This window comes from Neovison vison, chromosome 2, assembly GCF_020171115.1.
Source record: "Neovison vison isolate M4711 chromosome 2, ASM_NN_V1, whole genome shotgun sequence".
Classification (NCBI taxonomy): Eukaryota; Metazoa; Chordata; class Mammalia; order Carnivora; family Mustelidae; genus Neogale; species Neogale vison.
In genome coordinates this window covers 72495452-72515902 of record NC_058092.1, presented here as the reverse complement: position 1 = coordinate 72515902, position 20451 = coordinate 72495452, and the positions used below count along the sequence as shown (strand labels likewise).

At 35.6% G+C, this 20451-nt stretch overlaps 1 protein-coding gene across 2 annotated transcripts in view; it reads left to right on the top strand.

The window, feature by feature from the left end:
- The window catches only part of ZNHIT6 (zinc finger HIT-type containing 6), a 93313-nt gene that overhangs the window by 26270 nt on the left and 46592 nt on the right, over nt 1–20451 (top strand). For both annotated transcript variants that reach the window (XR_006383187.1, XM_044238612.1), the window contains exons 6-8: nt 8297–8365; nt 9122–9202; nt 10646–10723. Coding sequence is in view for 1 of the 2 variants with exons in the window: in XM_044238612.1 (XP_044094547.1) it covers nt 8297–8365; nt 9122–9202; nt 10646–10723 (228 nt within the window). In the remaining variant the exon portion in view is untranslated. The remainder of the gene's footprint in view (nt 1–8296; nt 8366–9121; nt 9203–10645; nt 10724–20451) is intronic.

Genomic DNA, 20451 nt, shown 5'->3' with positions numbered 1-20451 from the left:
AGTTGATTAGAGCATAGACTCTGGAGTTATTGTACTGTCTGGGTTCAAATCCCACCTCTGCAACTTTCCAACTTAATAATGACCTTGAGAGACTTTTCTCTGTCTTAGGGTTCTCATCTGTAAAATGAAATAATGGCATTCATCTCAGAGTTAAAAGAAGTAAAAAGAAGTAATACAGGTAAAACCTTTAGAACAATGTCGGACATATTAAAAGCACTTAATAAACTAGGGGCGCCTGGGTGGCTCAGTGGGTTAAAGCCTCTGCCTTCGGCTCAGGTCATGATCCCAGGGTCCTGGGATCGAGCCCTGCATCGAGCTCTCTGCTTGGCAGGGAGCCTGCTTCCTCCTCTCTCTTTGCCTGCCTCTCTGCCTACTTGTGATCTGTCAAATAAATAATCTTTAAAAAAAAAAAAGAAAGAAAGAAAGAAAAAAAGCACTTAATAAACTATTGTTATTACTGTTGCTCCTTGCTAGTACTCTGGTAAAAGGTTCTGCTGGTAGGTTTGATCAGCTACGGACGTTACTAACTTAATTAGTGATATAGTATTCTGAAGATTAGACATGTGGAAATTCTAGCTTTAGTTTACTCCCATGGAGTCACCTGTATTTAAAAATCAGAAGTAAAAATTTTAGACATATTTGAACTGACATGACCTATTATTGTGCTTCTCAAAAGTAGTGAGAAACATTTCCCTTACTAATTACAAATAAGGGTTGAAAAGTTAATGTCTTGAATATACTGTAGAATATACATAGAAATAGTTACTAGGGGAGTTAAGTAGTAGGATGATGATTCTCCCTCCAAGCCCTTCATTTCATTTTTTTAAAAGCTTTGTTGTTGGTGCATTAACCACAAAATAAAATCCATAGGGTTTAGCAGAACATTCAGGACTTTTAGCAATCTAATATGAATCCAAATGGTCAGTTTCATCTCCAGCCACTAAACACTAAATTCAAGGTAAGTGGAATTTGGTCAGGAACTCGTGGCAAAATATTCTCAGTTAAAGGACCTGTGAATATTTCTGTGCTAATAAGCTTTGTAACTCAGAACACTGGATTGAATGTAGAATTACAACAATGGTAAAAACAGTAACACATTTTTGATATATTCTGAGCTCTCAACATATATTTACTCATTTAATCCTATGATATAAATACTATTGTTATTCTCCACTTGACTCTGAGAAACCTGAGTCACAGAGATTTATCTCTTGCTCAAGATAACATCAAGTTACAAATTGTTAAGAGTAGGACTTAAGCCCAGAGTCCACTTAACCTTTTCCTTCTTCTACCTCTGGTCCATACAGTGTGTTGAGTATTCTTCCTCTGTATAGCAGCCATGAAGAACAAGGTGCTTTCATATGGAAACTCTGTATTTCTCTCATAGCCATATGGAAGGGAAACACAGTGCCCAGGATTGGTGGTTGATTTAAGCCCTAAACAGAAGCTTTCCATGGCCTCGTCCCCGTTGTTCGCATGCTTAATGCTTAGGGAGCCCTTTGGAGTGTTCTTTGAGTAAATACTGGATAGTCAGTGAGAGAGTGGAATGAAAATTGGTAATTTTTTTTTTTTTAAAAACAAAAATATTCAAGCTCGTTTAAATTTTATATTAGAAATCTTAGTACTAAGAATTCAGCCTTCATATGTAACTCTTAGATGTGGAATATTTCTTGAGGAAGACAGCTTTGAAGCTGTCAAAATGATTAGATGGGTAACCCTAGTTCTGGTAGGGCAATAATCTCTGAGATAAAAAGGAAACCTCTTAAAAGAACACTTCCACTAAGGAATATTTTTAGGTTTAAAAAGAATGGTCAAATTAGTCCTGTCCTTTCTAGGACTATTATCCTCTACTTTCCCATGGAAACATTTTATTTTGCTGATTATAAAAATTAGCAAATCATTATGTCAGAGATTTAATAGAGATGTATAAAGAAAGAATTAAGTCCTTTCATTATGAAATAACCGTAGTTAAAAGTTTGGGGCATGTCCTTCATACTTGTAAACACATTTATGGATATGTATTTTAAACATATATGCCCTCATTCAACACATACATTTTTCTCCCTCAATGCGTATAGTTCTGCCTCATCTTTTCATTCATTATGTAGATCTGCTATAATTTATTTAATCAGTTCTCTGATGATACCCATTTAGGTTGTTTTTTTTTTTGTTTGTTTGTTTTTTCTAGAGTAAAACAGCAGACATGAACATATGTCATTACTTGTCCAATTATTTCCTTGGAATAAATTCCTGGGAATAAAATTGTTGAGGCAAAAATACATGTATTTTTATTTTTATTTTTTTTTTAATACATGTATTTTTAAATTATGAATATTTATTTATAGCTTTTATGAAACTAAACTGCCAGAAGCTTATACCAATTTATATTTCTGTCAACAATGAAAAATGTCCATTTCACCACTCTTCCCTAGTATTTCTAATTTTAATGACATCTTTGTAAATCTGACAGGTAAAACTATTTCATTTCCATTTCCATTTCTTTGGTTATAAATGAACTTGAAAATCTTACTGTATTAAGAAATCAGTGCCATTTAAAAGGATCTGGTGCCTTTGTTTTCTGCCCTTCTTCCTTGGAATTGTGGTAGCACTCCAGATATGAAAATCAGCAATTTTAAGTCATGGAGTCAGAAGAATAATTACAGGCATGGGTATAGAATTTGCATCCCCTGTAAATTTGTGTCATCATGCACATACTGTTTTCTTTAAACTGTGGGAGAGAATGAGCCTTAACAGTTTCTAGTAAGCATTAGCTGTTAAGTAAGTGCCCTGTATTACCTTATTAAAATCAAGTATAATATTTATTTTCCTCTTTTAGTACTTATAAATGTTTCTCAACCTTTTTTAAGGTTATAATAATAATAATGGTATTATTATTATTGCCTCCCAAGGAGCCCTTTTAGACGTTTTCCGTCTAATTGCCCCTCCATGATATTTGATACCATAGATACAGTGTGTACTTATTAATCTTGTTTATGTACAGTGACCCTTTGGAAGCCCACACACCATGGTAATATTTGAGACTTTTTTTTTTAGCACTCCCAAGAACAAACTTTACCCCCCTTTGGTGATGCTGCCCTCATTATCCAGGATCTATAATGAACTCCTCAAACTCAACCCACACGAAACAGACAAACACATCAAAAAATGGGCAGAAGATATGAACAGACACTTCTCCAATCAAGAAATACAAATGGCTATCAGACACATGAAAAAATGCTCATCATCATTAGCCCTCAGGGAGATTCAAATTAAAACCACATTGAGATATCACCTTACACCAGTTAGAATGGCCAAAATGAACAAAACAGGAAACAACATGTGTTGGAGAGGATGTGGAGAAAGGGGAACCCTCTTCCACTGTTGGTGGGAATGCAAGTTGGTGCAGCCTCTTTGGAGAACAGTGTGGAGATTCCTCAAGAAATTAAAAATAGAGCTTCCCTACGACCCTGCAATTGCACTCCTGGGCATTTACCCCAAAGATACAGATGTCGTGAAAAGAAGGGCCATCTGTACCCCAATGTTTATAGCAGCAGTGGCCACAGTCACCAAACTATGGAAAGAACCAAGATGCCCTTCAACGGATGAATGGATAAGGAAGATGTGGTCCATATACACTATGGAGTATTATGCCTCCATCAGAAAGGACGAATATCCAACTTTTGTATCAACATGGACGGGACTGGAAGAGATTATGCTGAGTGAAATCAGTCAAGCAGAGAGAGTCAATTATCATATGGTTTCACTCATTTGTGGAGCATAACCAATAGCATGGAGGACAAGGGGCATTAGAGAGGAGTAGGGAATTTGGGTAAATTGGAAGGGGAGGTGAACCATGAGAGACTATGGACTCTGAAAAACAGTCTGAGGGATTTGAAGTGGCGGGGGGGTGGGAGGTTGGGGTACCAGGTGGTGGGTATTATAGAGGGCACAGCTTGCATGGAGCACTGGGTGTGGTGAAAAAATAATGAATACTGTTTTTCTGAAAATAAATAAATTGGGAAAAAAAAAAGAATGCATGATTGAGGGGGCAGGAGAAAAAGCTTTGCTATGCATGAGTAGTTTTTTAGTTTAATGGACTCAAAGAGAGGTCACTGTTCTCTTACTTGTCTGGTGGTCCAGAAGGGGACATTAGGTTTAACAATTGCCACTGTTCTTCATTAGTCTTTTATCAAACTCTAGACATAGTGCCTTGAGGTACATAAGTTACCTAGGCTGTTTATTTACAGTATTTCCATTCATGAGAATTTGGTAATTATGGCAAGGACACAGTGACATGATTATAATTGAAGGCATTTTGTTGAAATTAGGGGATAGTAGTCTTGATATAGTAGGAGTAATAGTGAATGTTTTAAGCTCTATCCCGGTGGTTCTCAGTAAGTGGTGATTCTGCCTCCCAAAGGACATCTGCAATAATTGGAGGCATCTTTGATTGTCATGCTGGAGGAATGGGTGTTGCTAGTGGCATCTTGGGGGATGCTGCTGAACATCCTGCTGGGGGAATTGTTTCCCCTGTCTTCCCACCTCCACCACCACCACCACCACCATAACATGTGGTCCAAAATGTCAGCACTGCCTAGGTTAAGAAGCCCTGTTCTAGTCCAGTGATTCTGCTCCTTGGAATCCATCTTTACAGAGTAGTCCAAAATACAAAAATGTATGTGTATGTGTGCATGCATAAAGATACTAAGGTGTTCCATTTTCCTTTACGGTGTTGAAAATTTACCAATGCAAACATAAAATATAAAATTACTCACAGTCCCCTTCAAAAATAATGTGATTTTGGTGTATATGTATTTTTATAATTGGGACATGTATCACTATATATAATTATGAAAAGTGGGAAATGAACTAAATTCTTTGAAGAACAAACTGATGCTCATCAGAGGGGAGGTGGAGGAGAGTGAAACAGATGATAGTGCTTATCATGATGAGCACTGATAGAACACTGTATGTTAACCACACTAGAATTAAAATTAAAAATTGAAATTAAAAAAACCCTAACTCTTTTGAGATTTAGATTTCATTGCCCATGGCAGAACTACATCAGTTTCAGGAACACTAAAGAACTGGCAGCTACTTCAGAAATAAATTAACTCAGCCATTTCAGGAATCTTTATACAGTACCCTTCAACCTCTTGTGTCCATTCTTTTCCTTAAATTTTGTATTCTGAACTACTGTTTGCAAATGATTTTTACACTACCATAGAGTTAAAAAATACAGGCAGTTTTTCTTTTTTTTTTTTTTAAGATTTTTATTTATTTATTTGATAGAGAGAGATCACAAGTAGGCAGAGAGGCAGGCAGAGAGAGAGGGGGAAGCAGGCTCCCTGCTAAGCAGAGAGCCCGATGCGGGGCTCGATCCCAGGACCCTGAGATCATGACCTGAGCCGAAGGCAGAGGCTTAAACCTCTGAGCCACCCAGGCGCCCCAAAAATACAGGCAGTTTTTCAATGAAGCTAACGTTTAATTTTGTGTACCAGAAGAGGTAAATGATAGACCTATCCCTAGGGATAATCTTTTATTTTTTTTCTTTACTGTAATTTAATATGGTAAAACAAATGATAAAAAAGTGGAAGCAATCATAATATCTATCAGTAGAGAATGGATAAATAGATTTTGGCATTTTTCACAAAATGAAATACCATAGAACAGTTTAAGTTAATGAACTAATCTGTATGTATTAAAATAAAATCTAAAGGATAAATTGGAAAAAAAAGGTTAAAAAATAATAAAAAATAAAATCTAAAGGATAATGTAAATGAAAAGCAAGGCATAGGATATTTAGAGTATGATAACTTTGAAGTAAATGTTAATATTACACAAAATCTATATTGTTTATACATATGCGTATGGATACATACATAAAGTACAAAACCATGAATGGCAAGAATATACACTCAGAATATACACTCAGGAAATTAGCTACCTCTGGATGGGAAGAGAATTTGATCAAGGAACAGTTCAATTAACTTTTTATTCCTTAGAAGAAAAAAATATTTCAAACAAATATGGCAACATGCAAGTTGGATTAATCTTGAGTATGGGTGCATTGAGTGTTCTTTATACTCTTTTTCCTTGTTTATGAAAAATTGCAAGGTCACATTTGTTAAAAGTATACATACTTCTCATATTTGTTCATGTTTGAACTGAGACCATATATAGAAATATTTTTATAATAGTCATAATTTAGCAATGTATATATAATAAAATAGTAGTGGATGACTTCTTTACAATCACAACTAGTTAACTATAACAAATAAAATGATTTCCAGGGGCTTTTCTTCCATTGTTTTTGGAATGCTAAGTACTTTCTGAAGGTATTTAGTGTCTACTGAGTGTTAAGAAAGAGGAATGGTTCTTGAAATTACTCAAGCAATGATTGGAGTAATTAAATATGATTTACAGTCCCATAAGATGATGAATTCATAATCTTATTTTCTCCTCTATAACATGGGAAAAACAAATATATTTAGAAAGAAGCCATATTATACTTTTTTTTAAAAAAAGATTTTATTTATTTATTTATTTGTCAGAGAGAGAGGAGCGAGAGCGAGCACAGGCAGACAGAGTGGCAGGTAGAGGCAGAGGGAGAAGCAGGCCCCCTGCCAAGCAAGGAGCCCGATGTGGGACTCGATCCCAGGACGCCAGGATCATGACCTGGGCTGAAGGCAGCTGCTCAACCAACTGAGCCACCCAGGCATCCCCATATTATACATTTAGATTAAAAATTGGTTTATATCTTACTAAGAAATGTGAAATTGGGCCCTAGGTGACTCAGTTGAGTATCTGACTCTTGGTTTGGGCTCAGGTCATGATCTCAGGGTTGTGAGATTGAATCCTATGTTGGGCTCCATACTCCAGTCAGCACAGAATCTGCTTGAGGTTCTTTCTTCTTCCCTACCACTCTGGTCCCCCACCCCACATGTGTGCGCTCTCTCTCTCTCTCAGATGAATAAATAAATAAGAGGAGAAAGGAAATGTGGCATCTTTGAGCCTTTTGATGGTGATGTGATGCAATGCCTGTTTCACAGATAACGAACATTGCAGAGTGTTTTGTTTTGGAAGAATTGTTTATTTAAAACCAGGAACTGTTATATTTGCATTCAGATTTCTTTTAGAAGTGTTTCCTCTGAGATTTTAGACATCTGGTCTTTAAGTTAATAAAGGGTGCTTTATGGCTCTGTTCTATCAGAAAAAAAAGAAATGCTAAACTTAACATGATTATTTCTTATATGAGAAGTGGCACTTTCAACAGAAGTATAATCAAGCATATTTTTTTTTCTAGCTCATGCTAAAAACTGTCTTGTTATTAACAAAAACTTCCATAAGCAGATCTGTGATAGACTTCCCCTAAAAGAAAGATTTTTACTTGCTTTTATTCTTATTGTATCTGATAAAAATTGGACTAAATCATGTAAATGCTTAGTGAGAGATACTCTACTAGATTGTATTAAAAGAAAACTATTTGAGATTTTAGAGCCATCCTGCTAAGGGACAGATTTATAGTGATGCTGGTCATTTGCTTGGAAACGCTGTTGGCCATTAACTTGCCAGTGGGTTGTTAGAAATTTTCTCTAAGTAAGGAAAACATGTAAAACCATCATATGGTGAAAACATTTAAATTTCTCTGTTGGATTGAATATTTGAAGCATTAAATTTCTTAAAGAAGGAATAGTATATAGTGTCACCAAATTTAGGTGTGTTAAATAGAACATGTGGTCATTATGCTAAAATTAGTCATTTGGTGAATTATTACTGTTGATCGTGTATCAAACCAAAGTTTAGACCTGAAAGCAAAAGGACTCTAGCTGAGAGTGCATTCTGCTTAGCAACCAACTTGTTGTCCACTGTTTTGCTACAAAATGCAGGTACTCATGGCTTGGAAGTGTATCTGCAGCCAGCTGGTTGCAACCAGACAACACTTCATTCACTTAATTTCCAAACTAGTTAGGCAAAGAGATCAGCCCGTTGTTTTTAGTCAGGAGGAATTTATTTGTAAACTTCAAGTAGTAACACACTGATCTCAAAAGCCCCTGATCTGTGTGAAATTGCCTTCTAATTCAGGAGTGTAAAGTCCTTGTAATTCAAAACTGCTGCACTTCATTTTGTTTTCCTCTTCAGAATCCTTACAGGTATATTGTTTAAAAAACAGCCTCTAAAACCTTAGAAAATAGTTGAAAGATACATGAAGTGTTAGGAATACTTTTTGAATTACTATCTGAAAAAGAAAATTTATTGTCTACCTTGATCCTCATAAGATTATCTTCTAATTTAGAAAACAGCAGTTTTGTTGGCATGTGAAGCTCCAGTTTCCTCAGAGTCAAGCTGTGTACATAGAAAAAAGGTACAGTATTACAACTATTAAGAACTTTGTTCTTATTGTGGTTTTGTATTTACAATAAACTGTTAACTTAAATGTGTATCAGGAGTAAAATGGATAACTAAGTTGTTACCTTTGAAGTTTATACCAGACTAAAGTCAGGGAAGGGACTTAAACATTATGGATGGATCTATTTATAGCACAGTACTATATATGAATATGTATAATTGAGGAAAAAGTTACTCATTCAAAGCAGTGTCTTAATTTTGTTTCTACAGATTTATAATTCTAAACAATGTGCATATTTACTGAAAAGTTGAAAAACTTGAAATACTTTGTTTCCAGAAAAAGTAATATCAATTTTTTACCCTGGTCTTATGATTTAGAATGAATAAACTTGAGCATGCACTGAAATTTGCAACCTTTTTTCGGATTTTATATTTCTACATCTTTCAAATATATTTCATCCTTCTTTCTTCTCGTCTGTGAGCACAGGTGTGTGTTAAAAGAGGCTTCATATTTTTATAATTGATTTATAGGGAGCTTCTCAAAATAATTGCTTTTTAGGACTTTTTAAGTGTGTCCAAAAAGTTTTTTTAAGCCTTTTTCCTAAGCAGTTTTTGCTTAAAAGATGTTATATTTTGCCAAGAATAAAATAAAAGGTCTGTGTTTAGTCATTTAAACAAAACATCACAAGATTTAGTAATTCCAAGTTAACACCATTAGTAGAAACTTATACATAATAATATGTTTTCTTTTTGTTGTTTTTTTGTTGGGAAGAGTACCAGATGATAAAACTATTAATGAAATCCTAAGACCTTACATTGATCCTGAAAAATCTGATCCTGTAATTCGTCAAAGGTATGCTTCAAAAGTCTTGTAATTTTCTGAAATTATTAAAAATGCTGAGGTACTGGTTATGTACACATTTATTATGTAGAGCTATGACTTTATTAGAATGTGATATGTCAGTACAGTTTACTTTCTGTGCCATTTCCTTGGTGTTTACTCAAGGCTTTGTCAGTCATGGATGATGTTTTTGGATAGCAATAAAAACAGTACATAATACTTAATATTTACTGTTTTCCAGATACTCATTGAAGGAGATAATTAATATGTACTAAGTAATTTAATCCTCACAGTAATCCTTTAAGGTAGATTACTACTATTATACCCATTTTGCAGGTGGGGCAACTAAGCCATAAAGTGGTTAAATGAGTTCATACAGCAAGTAAGCAGGGAAGCTGGGATTTAAACCCAGATGTTCTGGAATCAGAGTTTGCACTGTTAACTCTCGAATCAAACTTCTTTAAAGCTGAATCAGAAACTTGGAAAATTAAGAGTTTCTGAATAATTGTTAAAGACCAGGGAGTTCTGTTTCAACCAAGTCTTCGTAAAACTAATTAAGATACACTCTGCCTCTTGTCCAGAAATATAGCATATAACCATATAAATGGTTAACATAGAACAGTAGAAAGATTCAATTATATATCTGGGCTACAGTAGCTTGCTCTCTTTTTTACTATGTGATCAAGGAGTAAGTTACTTAACTTTTGGTCCTTAATTTTTTCATCAGTAAATGAAAACGATAATATTCACTAGATAAGGTTATTTGAAGCTTAAAAAAAACCCAGAATTATAAAGTTTCTGGTACAGGGCCTAGCACACAGTAGGCAACACTCAAAAAGCAAATCTATTATTAGAGTGTGAATTAGTTTTCCTGAGCAGGAACCCATTTAACTTTTTTTTCTCCAGATGGTACCTGCTTAGGATATGAATGCTTGGTTTGGTTCCAGAGTAACCTGGTATTTAACTTTTAGATTGGGTGGATTCTAAAATGTCTGATCCAATTCTAATTAAGTCTCATCTTCTACTTCTAATAAAAGGTTGTGCTCAGACTGAACCAAATCCACGCCCCATATCAAGTAGTGTCTTTGGTACACATATAGTGATTGAATTTCTTTTCTTCTTAATACTGATAATCCAACTGTAATCATTGGTCATGTGTTTGGCAGTAAGACAAAGTACCTGTCACTAAATTGGATGCATTTTTTAAAAATAAATACCAAGTTTAACTTAATTTACTGAAATAAATATTTTTTAATTTAAGAGAGAAGAAAGGTAATTTTTAAAAAATTCAAATTCTTGGTTAGAAAATATTTTTAACCTTTTTTTCTGTGTTGGATAGTTGAATTTTAAGTATTATTAGCTACTCTTAATTAAATGTTTGGTCTTCCATAGATATTATCTTGAAATATATTAAAAATCAGTTTTGTTTACTTCAATATGACATTTTTGTTTCAGGTTGAAAGCCTACATTCGCTCTCAAACTGGGGTCCAAATTTTAATGAAGGTTGAATATACACAGCAAAATTTAGTAAGGTAAAACTGCTTCCCTCCCCGTTTCTTTAAATATTTTTGAATTCTGTAATATAATTAAGTAGCTTGATTAGCTTAAGTAGCTGGTTATTTTACTACTATGATTTTCAAATTAAAATTTTAAAATAATCACACTTATAGGATAAATTCAACTGAAAAATTACTCTGGTTAAAATATCTTAAAATAGCATTATGCACAGGGCACCTGGGTGGCTCAGTTGTTAAGCATCTGCCTTTGGCTCAGGTCATGGTTCTGGGATCAAGCCCCACTGGGCTCGCTACTCAGCAGGAAGCCTGCTTCTCCCTTACCCATTCCCCCTGCTTGCGTTCCCTCTCGCTGTCTTTCTGTCAAATAAATAAATAAAGTCTTTTTTTTTTTTTTAAGATTTTATTTATTTATTTGACAGACAGTAGGCAGAGAGGCAGGCAGAGAGAGAGGAAGGAAAGCAGGCTCCCTGCTGAGCAGAGAGCCCGATGTGGGGCTCAATCCCAGAACCCTGGGATCATGAGCTGAAGGCAGAGGCTTTAAGCCACTGAGCCACCCAGGCGCCCCCCCCCCTTTTTAAATAGCATTATGTACAAGTAAAAGATTCCTAAAACCCATTTTAACTTACTTCAAGAAATATTCTCTACAACAGAGTTCATGTTGTTACCTTTGGAAATACAAAACTTCACATGATCAACTGAGCATAGCGTACTTTGCATTCTCTGCCGAGAGACGTAAAGAGAGCTGGGATCTAACAAACTCTATTACTTGAGAAACTTCTTAACTTGACTGGGCTGTTCCTGCATTAATGGTGTGGTGAAATAGACTACACCAAAGATCTCTGGGAGTCTCTTCAAAGTCTTCTTAAGTGCCAGGGACATTGTCATTGTACTGACTTACAAAACACTGATCTTTTATGACCTTTGATGCTCTTTCATTGTTCATTTAACAAAACTCATAGAATCAGTTCAGACTGTATCTGGTCAGTCTCACCTATGACTTGATTTGTTAGTTTAGAGGTTTTAGAGTCTAAGCTGTGAAAGCAAAGCTGGGATTTCTCCAGTTATGTTAACTTGAGTAAATTTTACCATCTCACTTACCTTAGTTTCCTTACCTTTAAAATGGGATGATAATTATTATAAGATTGTCGTGAGGAGGGTTGCCTGGGTTGCCTCTGCCTTTAGCTCAGGTCGTGATCTCGGGGTCCTGGAATCGATCCCCGCATCAGGTTCTCTGCTCATTGGGGAGCCTGCTTCCCCCTCTCTCTCTGCCTGCTTCTCTGCCTACTTGTGATCTCTCTCTGTGTGTCAAATAAATAAATAAATCTTTAAAAAAAAAAGATTGTCGTGAGGAGCCTGGGTGTTCAGTTGATTAGCGTCTGCCTTTGACTCAGGTCATGATCCCAGGATCCTAGGAGGGAGCCCCTAGTCCGACTCCTTTCTCAGCAGGGATCCTGCTTCTCCTTCTCCCTCTGCCATTCCCCCTGCTTGTGCACTCCTTCGTTCCCTCTCTTTCTCTCTCAGATAAATAAAGGCTTAAAAAAAAGATTATCATGAGAGATTAAGGTATTTCATTCAGCACATGGTAAGTGCATGCTTTTATTACTACTACTACAGATAAATGGATTCTTACAAAATGTTTACACATGAGATAAGACCTGTAGTTAAGAACAGGTTTAAACACCAAGTCTTAACCAACTTTTACCAATATATCTCAGACACTCTCAACTTCATGGTTCAGTGATAAAAAAAAAGTTCAAGTTTTCTATCACATAGTTTTTTCCCTAGATTTGTTAATTCAGTATATTTATATACAATTCATGCTTTAACTCTACTCCTTCCCCCAAAATATTTGGGGTCTCAAGTGAGGGGTGGAAAATTTTGTGGGTTCTGCAAAGATAGTTTATCCACTTATAATATCCATGATAACCAAAAAATCAGTATTTCTGAATTGGCAGTCAAACATTTATGTAATTAGTGAGAAATACTGATGTAAAAGGTGCATTTTTTCAGTTTTGCCTAGCAAAATCTTAAAGTAAATTTCATACAATTCATGTTTAAACAAAACAATTTGTATCATTCCTTTGGAATTTACCTCCTATCAATCATTAAATAATTTTTCCTTCTTTTGATTATCTGTTACCTCATTCAAATTCCGTTCCTTTCTCAACATTTGCTATATTTTATTTAGTTAATTCTTGTAAATGTTACTCACATTTATGTCGTATGCTCTTGATGAGTATATTTTGGCTTCAGTCTCATAAGCCTGTTAAGAGAACACCTGTGAGAGTTTTTATGAAAAATGAAATCACTTTCAGATAGTTGTCTCATCTCATCTTCTCCCAAGTCTTCTCCTGACAACTTGCTGATGTGTCCAACCTTCTAACACTTCTGTACCACTCTGAGTGTTTGCCAGCTCCTTGTCCTAGACTGCCGGTGTAGGGGATAATAGGTAAATGGCTCTGGAATGGTTGGAAGGGAGACAGTAAAAGCGCTACCCATGCAGCTGATTAGCTTCATCATTTCCTTTGTTGTATATAATTACAGATAGCAGACATTGGCTACTATTTTAATGCTGCATGAATGCAGTGATTTTCTTAATTAATAAGTATGTGTTTGAAATATATTGCTTTTTTATTATTAAAATATATGTATTATTTGTTTCAGGAGTATAGGTCTGTGATTCATCAGTCTTACACAATTCATAGCACTCACCATAGCACATGCCCTCCCTAATGTCCATGCTTTTCTAGACTTAATAAAAATACTTTGATGAGGTTGGGCATCATCTTGACCACGGTCACCCTGTTTTCCTAATCTGTTAGGCAAATAATTAAATTTCTTTACCAAAACTAAGGAAAACAGCCCATTATCATTTTGGTACAACTGGTAATAACAAAAGGTTTGGGGTTTTTTTTTTTTCTTTTTTCTTTTTTCCTTTTTTTGTTTTGTTTTAGTTTATTACAGTTTGTTTGTTTTTTAATTTTCTTTCTTTGTTGTTACCGTTTTTATTTCCTCCATTACCAGAAAGAGAAAGTTTGCTATATCTTCATTTTAAGTCAAGGCAAACTGGGGCTTGGCCAGTAAAGAAATCTGCTACTCACTGAGACAGCTAAACTTGACTCTTTGACATGGTATCCTCTTTTTCCAAAGTTCAAGGAAATCAAAACTATACTTGTTAAAAGGTGGATGCTTAGTATTTTTAAGTTTATAATACAGGACAGGCTGTTTGGGCTCAGATAGCCTTCACTTTTAACTTTGGAAATGTGTGCTATAAATGCTTGAAGAGGCAGAGAGGTTAGAGATTTTGAGATGGAGATTTCAGCATTTCCTAGCAGACAAGGGTTTTCCAGGAGAGTGGCTGGCAGAAATGCCTACAGCATGACATGATCCAGAGGGAAGCAGTTGGGAAAATCATTTCATGCAATTGCATTAGAAATTAGGATACAGAGAGACCAGAGCACAGGAAGATACCAGTCAGATCGGAAAGGTTTCTTTTAACAGAGAGTGTAAACCTGAACCTGAAACCAGGTCAAAAAGTGCACGGAATTGAAGGTCCAGTGACCTAATTGTAGGCACTCAGTTTCTCTGTGCTTCGTTTTCCCTTAAGATCCTTTATTTTCTCTTTTATACCTTCTTTAGGAACCCAAAAGGGACCAGAGTTGGGCCTTGGGTTAACCTTAATCCCCAACAGGAAAGGCATGATAGATTAATAAAGCAAAAGGTGATGTTGTTCAAGGAATACCTAGAATAGGCTGTTCTGATACTAAACCTGAGCCAATCTGAATAACATGAAAAGTATTTTGACTTTCTCTTATCTATATCAAAAACTTGTTACCCAGATTTCCCCATTTGAGTTGTTTATTTGAACTCAGTAGTCTATTGGAAGTCATTAGGAAGAAGGCAAAGAAAATCCAGTGAAGGAGTTTTTATTCTAAGTTGGGATATGTTGCATCATTTTATTTTTGAATTGTTAAGTCCACTTCATGATACCGTGATCCTAATTGCTATAAAACTTCCTGTTTTCAAGTATTTTCTAATCATGAATAATGAAATTAGATACCTGAGAATCCTTTTAGAAATAGATTTTCATTTGATTTTTTTAAATGATTTTTTAAATGATTTTTTTTAGTCAAAGATTTTTAAATCAGTGTTTTTCAGATAATGCATTCATAGATAGGATAAGAATGAGCACTTATATTTGATTGTAACTTGATTACATGTATCATTAAACATTCAGAGAACATATAAGTAATATTATTATAGGTTTTAAAATGTTAGGCTTGTAATATAAGATAAGCATGCTAAAATGGAAGGATTTTATTATTTCCTAAAATGTACTTACAAGGCAGAAACATGTAGTTTCCTTGTGGCTGTTGATTTTAAATGTATCCTACGATTTACAGCATTCCAATGACTCCGGAGTAAAGTCTTTTTACCAAATATTTAATGTTGCCAGTTTCCACTGGTTGTGTTTTCCATTCTTGGAGGGTTTATGACCGTTGTCTCATGATGTACCTGATCCGCTAGAGCAGTCTTAAATGTTTCCCACTTTTTAGCTTTGCCATACATGACTTTTATTTTTAGACTTAGGGGATCATAGAGTGCATGTCTAACCCTAAGGTATATGCTGCTGATCTGTTTGGGAGTTTTCTTTCCAGAATACACTGGCTTTGAATTTGCTTTTTTCTTATAAAAGCTAATATGGCTTCGTAAATAAATTCATGTATTCATTCACTTGCAAACAGTGATACCCACTTTGATTCAGGTTATCGTTCTAGACATTAGGGTAATGGCAGTAAGGAGAACCATTCCTGCCTCTGTAGAGCTTACATTCTCAGTGGAGGAGAATTCATGAGAGGTGCTTTTGTTTGCAGGCCACCCTTTACCTTTATCTTTTGCCACAGCATTTCTTAACCAGCTCTCTCTTCTCAGATAGTAAATGAGTGGTTTTGAAACAGAAAAACCTATGTTGGTAATGCCAGGTCCTGTAAGAGATAGTCATTGTGTTGCTGCTTACTTAAGTTGTTACTGACTAAAGAAATTATTTATTTATTTATTCATTCATTCATTTATTTATTTATTTATTTAAAGATTTTATTTATTTATTTGACAGAGAGAGAGAGAGAGATCACAAGTTGGCAGAGAGGCAGGCAGAGAGGAAGGGAAGCAGGCTCCCTGCTGAGCAAAGAGCACCATGTGGGGCTCTATCCCCGGACCCTGAGATCATGACCTGAGCAGAAGGCAGAGGCTTTAACCCAGGCGCCCCTGACTGAAGAATTTAGAATACTCCAAAATTTGATACTGTTCATTCAGTTGTAATTTTCAAAATCTGTTTTCTGTATTTTAATGGAACCATTTATTTCCCATAAAGAAGTTGAGATACATTTTCTTGTCATGTTTACTTTGCTGCTTTGATGTTTATGTAAGGTCCTTTTTATTTTTATTTTTATTTTTTTAAAAATTTATTTGAGAGAAAGAACGGGAGAGAGGGACAGAGGAAGAGAGAATTCCAAGCCGACTTCACTCTGAGTGCAGAGTCCAGAGTGGAGCTTGATCTCATAACCCCAAGATCCAAGACCTGAGCCAAAACCAAGAGTTGGTCACTTAACAGACTGCATCACCCAGGTGCCCTGTAAAGGCATGGTTTTGATATAGATATGGTTTAAACTATTATGGGATAGTTCTTTCCAAATTTACTCAAAAACCATTAATTAAGCACTTTTATCTTTGAGGCATATAAATAAAAACTGGGGTTTATTCAAGAATGAATGGGGTATAGTTCTCCTATACAAACCTGAAGCAGTAGTGACTGACTGAGGTTCCTGGCATGGATTTGTTTTTTGAGAGATGCTGGTGAGCCTGGAGAGTCTTCGGGCACATTGAGTTTTAAGTAGAAGAGGCATCATTTTCTGGAACATTATTTTTAAAAGCAATGGCCTTTTTATACTACTCATTTGTTAATAGGATCCCTTCAGAGTGAGATGATATCATATTCTAGTAAAAAATAGTAATATTATACTTTCGGAATAGAAGTAGACCTGATTTTACTTTGAGAGGTTCCAGACTAGACTTTGTAGACCAAAAGCCTCACCATTGTAAATACTAAGCTTATTAGATCACTGCTTCTCAAACCTAGCCCACATTATGAGATGTTCCAAAATAACCTTTTTGTCTTTATGCAAAAGCCTACATCAAATTAGATTTTCTGTAAAGTCAAAATAATGTTATAAATTTGGTACAAACCTTGGAAAGTTACTAAGCCTGTTTCCCCACCTGAAAGTGGAGATCAAAACAGAAGCAATAGTGCCTTGTTGTGAAGAATACTTTGTGATGTTAGCTGCTAGTACAATGCTTGGGACATAGCAAATCGCTCTTAGTAAATACGTATTACTCATGTATTAAGAGTTGTGATAGGGGCACCTGGGTAGCTCAGTTTTTTTAAGCGTCTGCCTTTGGCTCAGGTCATGATCTTAGGGTCCTGGGATCCAGCCCCATTTGGGGCTCTCTGCTCATTAGGGAGCTGCTTGTGCTCACTCTTTCTCAAATAAATAAAATCTTACTTAAAAAATTATTAAAAATAAGAGTTGCAATATTCAGACAATTCTTGCAGAATTGACTCAATATAAGGGTTTTTATTATTGTTTAAATCCTGAAGATTACTTCCTTACAAAAAGGAGGAAATCGGTTTCAAACAAAAAATTCTGTGTAATCAGCAGTGGACTATATTATGCATTACTTTTTTTAAAATAACAACTTGTTTCAGCCATTTTGTCTTTCTAATACTTGTGAGAAGTACCCTAAGTTCAATATTAGCTATACTTTCAACACGTTTACCATTAACCACGTGGGGGCAGATACCCAATCATGTTTGTTTCTATTTCTTTTGATATAAATTGGATATTGGGAGAATATGAGGTTTGAGGAGTTTGTGTATTTATTTTGTATTTGTTTGTGTATTATTTCTGTACAGTGACTCTCAGATGTATTTTCAACCTTTTTCCCAAACTCCAAATCCTGGTTTGTAGCTGTCTTATTAACACATCTCATTAGATCTTAAACCATTTAGAGCTCATCACACCACATCTGTTGTTTCCTGGTGTGTGTGTGTGTGTTTTGTTTTAAATATAGAATAAATGGGTTGATTATGTTCCTGGCATCTGGTAAGCAGTCAGCAAATACTGATACTTAATCCTTGTTATTGGCACTGTCATTCTTGTAGTGAGACGTAGACCTTAGAGCCATGTTTCACTTTTCCCTTACTACTCTGTCTTACATGGTTGCTTCCCTCTCCATTTTTCTGAGTAGGCTATTGTTTATCAGTATTTGCAGTGGAGCCTGTCCCTTCTCACCAACTGCATGCGATTTCCTTATCATTTGTGCCATAAAAAATATGTTGTACTTCTCAGTTTCCTGCAATCATGTCTTATTTTTCCTCCCAATAGGATTTATGCTATTCGATAATAAACTCCCTTTTGAAAAACAGTGACTATATTAGGCATCTTCATTGTTATATTTCCTGCAGTACTAAGTCAGTGACTTCCCCATAGTAGGAATTTCTTAACAAGTAGTATACTGATTCACTTAAATGTGTGTATGCTTGCTATTTGCTAGATGTTGATACCACTTTAATACCCAAAAGCAGGATTGGGACAACTTTTTCTACAATGGCCAGAGAGTAAATGTCTTTTGCATGGTGGGCCATATAGTCAAAATTGTCAACTCTGCTATTATAGCTCATACGCAACTATAGATAATACATAAATGAATGGGTATGATTTACGACATTCCAGTACAACTTTATTTACAAAACGGACAGACAGTGGGTTAAATTTGGCCTGCTGATTGTAGTTTGCCAATCTCTGCTCTAAAGGATTTTTTTTTTAAGTAGGCTCCACACCCAGCATGGGGGTTGAACTCACAACCCTGAGATCAAGACCTGAGCAGAAATCAAGAATTGGATGCTTAACCAGCTGAGACACCCAGGCACCCCTAAAGCATTTTTTTATTGGTTATTTGACTACATCATTTAATCAGTGAAGGGCTTCAATTCTCAATATGGAAAATGAGAGAGAAAAAAAGAAAGAGATTACAACAGCTGCCCAGTATAATTTAAAGTTACTTCAGAAAAAGCAGTTCCTGCTCAAAAGATGGGCTTTCTAATAAATTAATGTGACCTAAAGTATCAGTGAGCCCCTTCCATGTGTCAGCTCAGTGTTAAGCCCTACCCAGGCATCTAAAAGACCAGCCCTCAAGGAGCTCACAGTCTAGGAGAGAAGCAAATATATGATAAATGCCACAATAGCTATGTATTTTATATTTAAGGCGTAATAAGTGCCCAAGGGAAGGCATGGGCATTTCGCATAGATCTTCCAGACTTGTCATTTTTTGATGGACGTGCACACCAGTTGCCTTCATTCTGCTTGCAAAGATTGGCATATAAAGTCAAGTGTTTGGACTTTAAACCCAAGCCAAATTAAAATATGATTTAATAGGCTTTGACTTAATGAGCAACACAGAAGATTATTACTCTTCTTGGGGATACTACCATGTTGTAGTTGCACAGATTTTATTAGCTGTTTCTTACTGTTCTGGTTGTAGTTAATAATTTTTGGAAAACTTTTTTTTGAGTGGGGGGGATCAGCCAGCAAAAGTATGAGCTCCTTCTCTTGGATGATTTTATTTCCATGCTGAGAGGATGTTTTTTAAATAAAAACTAAGGTTACTTTACTTTCTTTGGATCTGTATCATGAAATATTTTAAAAATCATTTACAGTAAAATTAAAGAAGATGCTTTTTCCTATGTTGTTTTAAAGAAATTGATTTTGTCTGTGAAAAGGCCTCAAGTGAGACCCACCCGACCTCCTTTTGGTTTTCACTAACACTCCCATCCCCTGCCCAGCAAGCAAAGACCTTTTCTACCTTAGAGCAGAGCTGACCTCCAGTTCATATAACTTGTTCAGATTCTGATTTCCCTGACTCTCAGCTCTACCTGCAAGATACTACCTCCCAGCCTCAGTTAATTCTAAGAGCCTGGTCTCGTGCCTGCCTTTCCACATAGCCCTGCCATATCCCTCCTTGCTTTTTACCTAACCCATACCCCACTGGCCAATTATTCCTCCTGACCATAAACATCTCTACAACTGAACATTTAACCTGTATTCTTTTCTCACAAAGTGCTTCTCAGATTTCAGTGTCCATCATAATCATTTAGGACGGTTGTTGGAAATACAGATTTCCAGCCTACCCTTAGAGGCTCTATTTTATCATTTTCACATAGGACCCAGAAAAGTGCATTTTTTACAGTCTCTGCTTTCTAAGTTATCCGTGTGATCAAACTTGGAGAAACACTGGCCAGGGTGGTAAACTCCTTGAGGACATTTGATTCCCATACAGTGTCTGACATGTTTTCTGTATAAGTATTTGGCAGATGTTTATGCAGTTGAATTTTTGAAGATGTGAAAAGAAATATGTAGTTTGATATTAAGGTGGATTTTTTGAAATCAGATTTTTACTTCTTTAAAGATATTAATCTGTAAGCTTTACCTAATTCAATTGGAACTGTAAAATTATCTTACTTCAGGCTTATAGAAAATAATTGAAAAACACACTTTGAAGATATTCTAAGTCAGAAATTTATAGTATACACTATGCAGCCATCAAAAGAAATGAAATCTTGCCATTTGCAACGACGTGGATGAAACTAGAGGGTATTGTGCTGAGCGAAATAAGTCAATCGGAGAAAG